We start from the raw sequence: 12,299 nt of genomic DNA on the forward strand, positions 1-12,299 counted from the left end.
ACATTAAAATCTCGCAGTCTTGTTGATGAATACCCGGTACTCGAAGTAGGGTTGAGTGTTCCTAATAAAGTATTTTATTACTACCGGTACCGCTATGCTGTTCTTGCTGCATCCATTCCCCTCACGATGTATCACAGGACTTTGATCTTTGAAGAATGTGACCACACTCTGTGTCGCCTCGGTCCGCAAGGAGTTTCCGATTACAGGCAGGAGATATCGGCCCCGCAAGCCCGGGAGTATCAAAGTTCAAGTTCGATTCATTGATTACAGGTGCCGAGAGATACCGGGGAACCGTTTCTTTGCGACTCAACCCAACGGGCACTGATTGAACCGTGGAACCGCACCACGAAACCAAACCGCTAACGCAATTTTCGTAGTAAACAGTAAACAGCAGTGGTAACATTTATTAATTACCGCATCGCAATATGCTAATGAACGTTAAACCTTGCTCCCAGACTCTTGGAGCGTTGCGTTGTGTGTGGTGAATTTTTTCGGACGAATATGCGGGCACGTTTCCCACGCATGCTGCCTTCAGCCTCGACCGCAAGGCAACACGGAAGAACTGATAAGCTGGAAGCAAAAACTTCTTGTCGACCGACGATTTCGACAGTTGCAGCAGCAGCCGGGCTGCCGTTTCCTTTTCGACCATCGACCCCCTTTTCCTGAGCACGGGGCGTGGTAGTCGTCTTGGGGAGCGTGCTGGGGCGAGCATGCGTGGAGCGGGTGTTAATGTTAAGGCAATATTTACTAGGCCAATGAACAGAAGGCCATCTGCGGCAAAGGGCCGTAGGGCCAGTGTCAGTGATGGTTTGACGCTTGACGTCAGAACGGTGCACTTTGCCCGCCGACCGGGCTTCGTCGCAGAAGACGGAACGATCATGTCCGCAATAGCCACTCGGCGGTGGAAGACGAACCCCTCTCGGCGTTGGGCGTTGTTCTTTTGCCAACCGTTTTTTTGATGTGGTAATAAATGGGGAGGGTAGGATGGGTAGGAAAAATGGTTTGTTTTTCGAGCCGTCGCACAGGGTGTTAACGAGAGCGTTTCCTTGCCACCGCGGGGGCCTTACGGGGGCCTTCTTATCGGCTGCAGTGCAAGGCGATTGTTTTGCACTTGCATGATTGAATGGGAACGCATCCACCGCGGAAGGCAATCCGTTCCCGGCATACGCACATCGATCGATTGTGGTGTTAAGAGTGAGAGTGAAACACTTTTGACATGTTTTTAGCTTCACGCGCATTGCATCATTGAGCATCTTCTGTGTGTGTTTTTTTTTAAACCATTCCGTACTATTCTGCCACAGGGAGTACAACATTTGCGAGTTCATGTCGCTGGCTGCAAGAGACAAATGACAATTAATGGTTTGTAGAGATGTTTCATAATTCACGAGCGCCTACCTGCAAACAGGCTACCAAACCTGCCACATCCGCTTCACATTAAACGATCAACGTCAGGATCGGGCACGCGCCGAGATGCTCGTCGGCCCATCATCTCCCAAGCAGCACATCACGTTGCCGCTGGTAGTTGGGCGGGGAGCAGCCAATGTCTGTCGCACTTCTCGCTGGGGTCTAGCGAAAGCGGAAGTGTCAAGCTCGAGGTTTGCCGTTAAAGCGACTAAATTAATGGTTTGCTCAGCGGCATGCCTGCTAGGAATGGCAGTTAGTATGTCATTACCGGTTCACCGGTCACCAAATCACCGGTGTCACCGTACAGGTAGGCGTACAGGTTAACAATCACTGTTTGTGAATGGGGCCGCATATGGAAGGGAAAACTGGGAGTTACAATGGCTGCCGGAACGAAGCATTTGTGCCGAACGACATAACCTCCAAATACTTCTAGAGAGAACCTGCGACTGCCTTCTAGCTATAACGTTATGTTGAGTTGAGTTGCTGATTCAGATTCTTGAATCAAAATGAAGCTTTCAACTGAATCAAAATTAATGTTTGAATTGAATAAATCTGACTCTGAATGTTGAATAAGAAATTTAAAAAGAATGAAGAAACAGAATGAATCTAATTCTTAATATCAAATCAAAGTAATCCAAATGAATCTTTCAACCAAACCTAAATTAATGTTTGAACTGAATCTGAATAAATCTGACTCTTAATGTTGGAAAAGAAATTTAAAAAGGATGAGGAATCAGAATTAATCTGATTCTTAATATCCAAGATTCCTGAGGAATCTTTCAAGATCTAGAGGATTCCTGAATCCCAAAAGACTCATGAATCATCCAAGATGTCATCCAAGGTGCTCCAAGGAGGATCCAAGGAGCCGTCTTGTACTATCACCCCCGATCATCCGCTGCCAAATATGGGTCCCTCCTGCCATTTCGCCTGAGCCTCTGAGGATTCATCATATGAATGACTCTTCTCTAAAGATTCATTAGTAATGGAATATTCTTCTGGAAAAAGCTGTCAATAGTCGGAACTTTGGAAAATTCTAACCCCTTTAGCTTCAGTGGAGAAGGGATTGAGCATATTCGATTCAATATACCGTGCCGTTTCTCGGCAATATACAGCAGTCGTGACCAATCGCTGCTGCACAAACGATTCCAGCAATCAAACATTACATGACAGTGTGTTCGGCTGAAAACATGATGGAAATTTTCTGCATAATTATTTGTGCTTGACGTCAAGCAAAACACCATTTAGTGCCGGCATCTCTCCACATCTCCCGTGATCTTCAAGGGTGTTATAACTGGTTTCTGTGGTGTATATTTCCTTTTTTTTGTGCTGCACCTGAGTTCCACGATTGAGTTCTAAACTTATCTCCGAAAGAATAAATGAAATTGGACACATAATATCTATTTTAATACTTTTGCCCCTTCTCCTTCATAACTTGCAGAATGTTCATTGGTTATGCAAACGATGAGACGGCACAACACCGCCGAAAGCAAGCGTTTCAAGTTGAAGATCACTCGCAACGCGATCGTCTCAGGTGGACCGCACCTCGCGTTAAGCGCAAGTCATTCCGTGCGGATGATGCTCGTTGCTCGATGAGTACAAATAATTACAGAGCAGTTGAGAACTACATCAAAGTCGTATACCACGAAACCGTTTTGTTCTGGACGATCGGAACGATCAGTTTAGCGACACGCAGTTCTCCCCATCCGCCTGCTCCGGGCAGCAACAAAGCAGGGGGTTTTTTTTCGGATATTCAACCTCTCACGCCTAGTGACTCATGGGAAGTGTAAGGCGTTATGCTTGGCGTTGGATGCAATTCATGAATGGGTGCAAAAAGGGCCGATTGTGTGCCGCTAATCGAATGCATTTTCTCACGTTGCAGGGTCAACCGTATCACGGCACGGTCGAGGTCGGGGGATGATTCAAGCAAGCCCCATCCGGTTCTAAGCGGCGGTGTCAAAGTGCAACCAATCTTAGCCGGTTCCGGCATGATGCGACGACCTTTCCCGATCCCAAAAACACTAAGCTGCAAGCGAATGGCTGAGACCACCCAGGCAGCTCTGAAGTAATACCCGCAAGAAGAGCTTGCGGTGTGTCCAACTACTTAGGGTATAGGCCAATAGCTTCCGCGAAATAACCCCCATTAATGACTCAGTGGAGCTGGATCACCAACAGTGTTTATTGGGCCTTGGTTTTTAGCCTTATTGCCGTAAACTTTAAACCCACAAACGTCACATCGCTACAGTGAAACAGCCAAGGAATCCATTTGCGGATTAACACCGCTGATATCACCTGGTAATCTTCAAGGTCTGCTGATACGATTCTTCCAAATTTCGGACCCCTTCTTATCGACAACACCGAAATTGGAGTGATATGAAATTTTGAAGGTTTTTACACACCTTGCAAACCCGTGTAGCGTCCGCTCCTCAGATAACGTCGTTCACCCTTTGTCGAAGGTGGGGAGGGGTGCGTAAATTCCCGCTTCGTCGAAGGGTTGAAATGTAGCAGTGCCGTCGTTGCACATTCCCGAATCAATCGTTATCAGCCGATCGGGCTGAATGCGGATTCCGTATCGTTCGTCCCGTTCGCTCGCTTCATCGCTAACCCGCAAACAAACAGCTGCCCGCCTTAGTAGACGCTCAATCGCGACCGAGTGCAACGACGACGGCGAGACGGCGTGAAAGTTAACAAAGACAACTCGTGCCGTCTCTATCGCGCGTGGCGATTTGTTCGCGATACGGTCCGCCGACGGTCGCGGTACTCGCGAGGTGGACCACGGCTTTGCTGACTGCGGTTGCGTTAGTTCAGCATCAGTAGTTCTTTGTCGCTGGTCCGGGTTAGAAGGGGTTCTCGGCGATACGACACACACAACACACACTGGTTGGTTCGCGGCTTGTTTGTGCGCTCAGTTCCCTTTGGAGAGTTTTTTTTTAACGGTGTGTGGTGCATCCTCTCACCCTTCGCGGTGCTCATTTTGGCCGTTGCCAACCTGCTGCAGTGGCGAATGTTTCGGTTTTTATCGGAGCAAACCACACGACCCGCGGCGCTAAGTTACTAAGGGCGTGGGAAGCGAGTGTCAGAAGTTCACTGGACGTCGGTCAGAGTGAACGTGCGGAAGATGAGACATTAGTGTGACTGACTACCGTGTACATACAAGTGGTTTTACAAGAGCTCTTGCAAGAAGAAGCGAGTGCTGGAGAGAGACTGTCGGTGTCGTGAGGTAGTGACAAGTGCTCTGTAAACAACCCTCCTCGAGACATCCACCTCGCGATACAGAAACGGTTCGCAATCGGCCGCGTTTGAAGTTTGTGCAGCGGAGTAGCTTTCGAGACGAATTCTTGAGTGACCTGATAAGACGCTTCCCCAGGGAAAATGGACATCCTGCAGCAGGAGGTGCGCGGTATCGCGCTGGCCAACCTGTCCGAGGTGCAATCGTCCCCGGTGTACAACCAGACGACGGTACCGCTCAATCGCAAGGATTCGCGCAACATGGACCAGGCGGTGATACGGAACAACACCGCCCACACGTTCCCCTCGAACCACGACATCGAGGGACACATCCGGCCGTTCCAAAATTTGCCACCGCGCGAACCGGTCGACATACAGTTTAAAGATGTGTCGTACTGCGTCAGTCTCGGGTTTCGCAAAGGTAAGCAAGCGTGTTCCGTCCCGCAGCGGAGATCCGACACGTGACCGTGCAGGCGAAGACTGGGGTTGCATCAACCATTGCGGGGGCAAGCGTGTGCGGCAGCGGCTTTGTGTGCTGATCGTTGCAAAAAAAAACACAACCGCGACCCAACCGAACGGAGGACGATCACCTTGCCGCCACCACGGCGCGGCTGTGTGTTGAGTGTAATTTTTATGAGTGGTGTTTGTTGGTGGTGTTGGTACACCCGGCGATCGGCATAGTGATAATCGGGAACAAACGAAATCACCCATGAAAGATACGTTTTGTTTCCGCGCGACCCGTTTTTTTTTTTTTTTGGTTGCCGGAGATCGAAACGGATCGGTTCGCTTTGTGTGTAACAAAGAAATGGCCGCAGGAGACTGGCAATTGGAACAGCTTTCCGAGATGGGAAGTGCTTGCGGCGGGCTTAGGTGGGATAGGTCAGGATAAGCTAGGTGAAGGTGATGTTTCTTGCACACAACCCCCGGCCGGTAGCAACACCCGGTGGTGGAAATCTGATGTCACTCGCACACATTCTCACAGCCAGGCAGGCAGTGTGCTGCGTGTCGGCCATTTGCATCTATTAGCATCCCTCGTCGGGCGAGATGGAGATTCCGTGGAAAAAAGCAACAATACTGTGAAATGAAGCAATTATACCGGGAAGTTGTGGTCGAGCTCGCTTCCAGGGGGTGGTTTTTAACAAGAAAAGTCAAGGACAGTATACTTACATGTTATACTTACAATGGGGTAGATCACGCTCTAAGCCAGTTTTTTTGTATGCGTTTTGACGTTTCCAGGCTTATCCGCTTACAGCTCGCCATGCAAATGGCAAGCCAAGTTAAGCCTAGGAAAGAAGGATTGGATTAGTTTCTCAATGAAAGTACCCAAGTACCCAAAACCCAAGCTCAACAAACGGCAAAATAAAGAATTTTGCTAGCTGGTCTGAGCCAGGTTAGGCCAAGTTTCCCTTGTGCGAAAAAGGTAAACAAATTTTTTTTAACGAAAACAACTAAAAAAAGATTATTTTAATAAACAGACTTGTATATTATTTCATTGCATTGAAATTAAAATTAAATTACTAAACTTAAATCGATTTTTCTCAAATGTTAGTTTCACAAAAATGATCCCTTGTGTCATTCTTTATGTCAAAATGCTATGTCCTTTACGAATCTGTACAGAATGATACAGCCCGGCACCTGGATTATTTGGCAGATACAGGCTTAAAGCTTAAGCTTTCTAACTTTTGGGATGATCTACCCCAATGATCGTTCTTTTTTTGTGGTGATCCACAACACCTTCCACACCATCGATGTGCGTTCAAACACACCGATCGACGAAACCGATGAAGAAAGATGATAAAAACATACAAATCCACAATGTTGGCGCCCCAAACTTTGACGTATAACGCCACCGGTAATTCGTGGTACTTGCTGCAGAAGAAAAAAAACCCCGCCTGCTTGGTACGCAAACATTTATATTTTTGAGAAAATCACTTTTTGGGCAGGAATTGTCATGACTTGGCAAATAATTGGTCAAATAATGAAAGAGCCAATTGCAAACGTCAGTGTGCGTTGCCCCGAAGCGGCAACTGCCTGCTACTCGGTTGCTGTCTCTTGGCAGTCGGTTCGACCGTACCGTGCTAGACACTTTACACAGGTGTGCAATTAAGATGCTTCGAGAACGGACCTATAATGGCCAACGCCGTTTCGCGTCCAAAGTTCCTTCTTCCTGCATCTGCATAAACACGTTTGCAAATCGGTTCGATCGTGGCCGAAACGTGATTCATGCAAACCCGCCACAATAGACAGTCCTTCCCATTTTGCAACTCGTTGCGGTTTCTTTATATTCCGATCGTATGCTTAGCTATTCATGTTCCTCTAACGGACCTAGTGGTTCACCTTTGCAGAATAACAACAAGCGCCATCGTTAGCGTGTTTTTGACGTATGTTGTTCATTTCCTCACGACGGGGGGGGGTTTTTTTTTTTATTTATTTCCCATCAAAACGGAAGAAGCGCCATTCGTGTCCTTGAAGTGTCCACAGGGCAGAACAACCCGAGACGTGGAAGCAGCAGCAGCAGCGCAACCCGACACCAGCACAGAAATACCCAAACAACAGGAACAAAGAAATGCGGAGTGAAAGAAAGGAAAGTGATGATAAGACACTTGTCAAATGAAACACCCCGATTATCACCCTCTCTTCTCGGGAGTGTGTCGATTTAATCGAACGATCGTCCCAGTGACGTTCTGTAACTCTATCGCCACTTCCAACCCAAGCATAAAGAGACGCTCTCGCCACGGTCAACTGGTTCCTTAGTGTAGGGTCGTGATCGGCATCACATCGTTGCAGGCCGTTAATTTCCCACTACTGGTGCTGACGCGTTACCACCGGCACAAACACACACACCACCCCCCGGAGCACTTCCTCGTCGTGGTGACTCACGTGCGTGCGAACGATTCGCACGCGTCCGTGAGCTGCGGAGGCACCGGGGTGGCGCAGTGTCGAGTGGATTTGGTCGAGCCGGTTTGCGTGCACCGGTGTGTCCTTTAACATTTGTCCTGACGGGCGGCAAAACATGAACTTGAACCATCGGCATACCGATCTGGGCGATCGTGACGCTAGGAGTGGCGTTGGCACGGCAAGACAAATGATCGATTCATGTGTGCTGTGGTCCAAAAGGCAAAAGGAAGGTGCGAGTTGGGGGGGGGGGGGGGGGGGGGGGGGTGTTCCGAACAGGTATTTAATCCATTCCACACACCTAGGTGGGGGGGCACAAGTTGTCAGTTGCGATCAGTAGCGCTGCACTGCAAGCTGCCGATCGAGGAACGTTAAACGACTTTGTCAACACCTTCTCAATAGAGATGAGAATAATCACTCTTTTCAATGATTTGAATCGGAGTCAAAGAGTGGGTTTAAAGATTTCAAACCTTTACTCACTCTTTTGAGATTCATTAAAAAATATTACGCTGCATTTATGTTTTTACCACTCTTTTGCGTTTATACTCACTCTTACTCTTTGTGCCGACTAGAAACTCACTTAGGAGTGAGTAAAACTGTTTTATCACTCTTTGGATTATAATCACTCTGTAAGAGTGAGTAAAAGAGTATTATCACTCTTTGGATAATAATCACTCTGTAAGAGTGATGATACTCTTTTACTCACTCTTATAGAGTGATTATAATCCAAAGAGTGATAAAACAGTTTTACTCACTCCTGAGTGAGTTTCTAGTCGGCACAGAGAGTAAGAGTGAGTATAAACGCAAAAGAGTGGTTTAAGGAGTCATAAAAACTCTTCGTGCTGATTTACATTCATTCACTCTCTCGAAGGTTTCAAATCACTCACTCACTCTTACTCAGCGTGCACATCTCTACTTCTCAATAGACATCATAAAATCCTCTTTTCTGAAGTTAAAGATTTAAGGTTCCACCCGGAACGATAGTTCTTTGGCGCTTGGATCGCGTAATCGCTCACCAAGAAATCGACCTTTGGCCAACCTCTTCAGCAGGTATTGGCCATTTTCTTATCGCGCTCAGTGGTCGCCGGATAAGGTAACGCCATTGTGTGGCACCTGCCGATAATGGTCGTCTACATGACGACTAGCACCAAGAAGTAAGGGCCACCGAGCGAGAACTGCTAATCCTTCCCAGCACCGTGAAGTGTGTCGCAGTCCTCGGCGTAATCGCTACTCGAGCGAACAGTTGTTTTGACCTGCCCTAGGTAGTACGCCGTAGGAGCTGCTGCGAGGAGGAAGAGGAATCAACCTTTTTTCCATAGTTGTCGTTAGTCGCCTCAGGCAGCTAGGCTAGCCCGGGGTGCTTATCATGCGTTTGCTTACGTCAAACGGTAGGGCTGGTTTTGTGCTTTACCGTGTTATTGTAGGGCCCAATCTGGGGCCCAATCGAACAGATTGAACTGGTTCTGGGGTGTTTGTTGGATGGAGTAGCTCTGCCCGTTTCGAACGATCGACAACTCGTCCAAAACGCAAATGTAAATCATCTCGGTGTTATCAAAGAATCCGTAATAAATAAGATCCATGGCTTCGGCCAGCGATGTTTCGGATCTGTCAACTAGAATTTCGCTTTTTTGTTGGGAGAATCAAGCCGTTCCCGGACTTAGAACAGTTGGTTTGTTGTGAGCAAGTGGACTTCGCCCACTGTCAATAAGGATGTTGTTGCGCTAAAACGACACATACTTAACCTCCTTGCGCACAACATTCACACCCCACCGGGGTCCTCCCCGGGGTCCTCCCATCCGGTGTAGCGTACGGTGTAAACTTTGAAATCTCATGTTTCCTTTTCGCAACTGTACACACCCTGTGGGGATGGGGGGACGGTTCTTACGCAAGAAACATCCACATGGAAGCTGCAACGGTGGGGCAGCACGAAGAAGTTTGCTGATAAGATATCGTTTGCTGATATTTTGTCACGGGTCGTGGTCACTTTTGTGTGTGTGTGTGGAAAAATATTTCGATTTATTTACTAACGTTCGGCGTTCCGGGCTGCGGGTGTTTGGTCAAAACTGGTACTGAAAACGAGGCTTGTGTGTAAAAATGCTACGCCCGATTGACGGCTCGTGGCCCAAGGTTAATAGGGGGGGTTTGATACGGTGTGCTCTACCGCTCGGTGCAAGTTAACGCTCCACCACCATTTCCCATTTTCCAGGCCAGAAAGAGATCCTGCATAAGGTGAATGGCAAATTCCCCGGATCGCAGCTGATCGCCATCATGGGTCCGTCCGGTGCGGGCAAATCGACGCTGCTGGACGTCCTGTCCGGCTACCGGAAAACGGGTGTCGAAGGTGCGGTCTACGTCAACGGACGCATACGCAACCTGAACAGCTTCCGGCGGATGACCTGCTACATTACGCAGGTCGATCGCTTGCAGACCCTGCTGACGGTGCTGGAGAACATGCGCATTGCGGCAGATTTGAAGCTGGGACCGGAGGTGTCGCGCCACGAAAAGGAGTCCATCGTACGTGAGATACTGCTGCGGCAGGTGTGGGATTTTTCCGGCAGGATAGTTATGACCGAGGTTCGTTTCAGATCGAAGACATTCTCACTGTGTTGGGACTGTACGAGCATCAGTTTACCATCACCAAACGGCTGTCCGGTGGGCAGCGGAAACGTCTCTCGATTGCGTTGGAGCTGATCAACAACCCAACCATTATGTTCTTGGACGAACCAACAACGTAAGTAGACGCGCACTAGCGAAGTCTCTATACTCCGCAGCTAATTACGCTGTACTCCTTCCCACTCCCGCAGTGGCTTGGATAGCTTCTCGTGCAACCAGGTCGTAGACCTGCTGAAGCAGCTCGCCAAGCAGGGCCGTACGATCATCTGCACCATCCATCAACCGTCCGCCAAGTTGTTCCAGGAGTTCGACCAGGTGTACGTGCTCTCGAACGGCGAATGCATGTATCAAGGCTGCACCAACAGTTTGGTGCCGTTCCTGCAGTCCGTCGACATGCCCTGCCCGGTGTACCACAATCCCGCCGATTATGGTGAGTGTTCCTCCCAATCTCCGGTATCTGCACCACTGCTAACCACTCCCTTCCTCCCCCTGATCAGTGATTGAGCTGGCGTGCGGGGAGTATGGCGATGACCGCATCCAGCGCATGGTGATGGAGATGGGGAACGGCGAATGTACGGAATGGTTCACCGACAAGCGGAAGCTGCTGAAGCTGGAGCAGCTGCGGAAGAAGTACCCGCTCAAGAAGATCATCGAGCAGAGCGAAGACTTGATGGCGACGTCCCAGCTCCATCAGCTGAAGGTGCTGATCCAGCGCGGCATTATCAAGGCGAAGCGGGACGCCACGCTGACGCATCTGCGCATCGGGGTGAACATCATCATAGCGGCGATGCTGGGCTTTCTGTTCATCGACGCCGGCAATGAGGGTTCGCGCGTGCTCGACAACTACAATCTGCTCTTCTCGATCCTGATGCACCACATGATGGCCACGATGATGCTGACCGTGCTGACGTGTAAGTGTGAAACAACCCTCGACAGACCGTCTGCCGGTGGCGGTCAATTGTCGGTGTATTCCTAAACGTGTCTCTCCGCTTTCGTTCACTCCTCCGATCTACCAGTCCCCACCGAGATGGGCGTTATACTGAAGGAGCATTTCAATCGCTGGTATACGTTAAAGTGTTACTACCTGTCGGTCTCCATCATCGATCTGCCGCTGTCCGTGTTCTGCTGCCTAATCTTCAGCGTCATTATATACTTGATGAGCGGCCAACCGATGGAGTGGTTCCGTTTCGGCATGTTTTTCACCATCAGCCTGCTGATCGTGCTGATAGCGCAGAGCCTCGGGTTGACGATCGGAGCCTGGTTTAACGTGGTGGTGAGTAATGGTGGCCCGGGTGTCTTTTGTTCGCGCTTATCGCCGTATCAATCTAGCTGCTGATGGTATGGTATTTCGACTTATGCCATTACCTTCTTCCATTCCATTCCATGCAACCAACACACACGCGCGGCCCAACACATTCGCTCCGGTGTAGAACGGCACCTTCCTCGGGCCCGTGCTTACCATCCCGATGATGATGTTTGCCGGTTTCGGTGTGACGCTTCGTGATCTACCGAGCTACCTGAAATGGGGCAGTCACATCTCTTATCTACGCTACGGCCTAGAGGGCTACGTCAATGCAATCTATGGCGAAAATCGGGAAACGCTCGACTGTGAGCTCAAACCGTACTGTCACTACAGGTTGGTACCTTTAAAACATTGCAGTTTCGAATCAAATTTCTACATAAACTACGGTTTTTTTTTCTCGTGCAGATATCCTGCTAAGTTCCTGTCGGAGATTTCCATGGAGGGCGATCAATTCTGGAAGGATGTGTACGCTCTCTGCGGCACGTTGATTTTGGTACGCGTCTTTTGCTACTTCTGTCTCCGATGGAAGGTGATGTCAGTGCGGTAAACACTACCACTGCGTCACGCTAGGGACACTTGGTAGCATTGAGTGTGATGACCTGCAAACAAAAGGATGTGATTTTCCATTACCAGACGTTACCCGTTCGTTCACCAGCTGTGTAGGGACTCCCAAAACAGGGTTTGCCAAAAAAAACAAAACATTCGTTCCAATCAAGGCTAATCGCGTTGCAACGGAATGCGCCATCGCTGCGCCACGATAAGACATATCGCAGTGCATTTCAACTGTATATATATTATACCCTGGAGAGTTTGTATGTGTGTGTGTGTGTATGTGTGTGTGTGAGTGTTTGTCTATTTT

General features: G+C 49.0%; 1 protein-coding gene across 1 annotated transcript; it reads left to right on the forward strand.

Annotated features, from left to right (window-relative positions):
* The first annotated feature begins 4,773 nt into the window (after positions 1 to 4,773).
* LOC128714691 (ATP-binding cassette subfamily G member 4-like) lies at positions 4,774 to 11,987 on the forward strand. Its single transcript, XM_053809566.1, has 8 exons — positions 4,774 to 5,050; positions 9,731 to 10,038; positions 10,110 to 10,255; positions 10,329 to 10,567; positions 10,635 to 11,048; positions 11,154 to 11,410; positions 11,568 to 11,773; positions 11,846 to 11,987. Exons 1-8 carry the CDS (start codon positions 4,774 to 4,776, stop codon positions 11,985 to 11,987), a joined length of 1,989 nt encoding a protein of 662 aa, XP_053665541.1.
* Positions 11,988 to 12,299: the final 312 nt, after the last annotated feature.

This window comes from Anopheles marshallii, chromosome 3 (genome assembly GCF_943734725.1).
Source record: "Anopheles marshallii chromosome 3, idAnoMarsDA_429_01, whole genome shotgun sequence".
Lineage (NCBI taxonomy): Eukaryota > Metazoa > Arthropoda > Insecta > Diptera > Culicidae > Anopheles > Anopheles marshallii.

Coding starts and splice junctions, on each gene's coding strand:
- LOC128714691 (XM_053809566.1), top strand. CDS start 4,774: ATGGACATCCTGCAGCAGGAGGTGCGCGGTATCGCGCTGGCCAACCTG. Junction 10,568..10,634: donor CCACAATCCCGCCGATTATG/GTGAGTGTTCCT, acceptor CCCCCTGATCAG/TGATTGAGCTGGCGTGCGGG. Junction 11,411..11,567: donor GAGCCTGGTTTAACGTGGTG/GTGAGTAATGGT, acceptor GCTCCGGTGTAG/AACGGCACCTTCCTCGGGCC.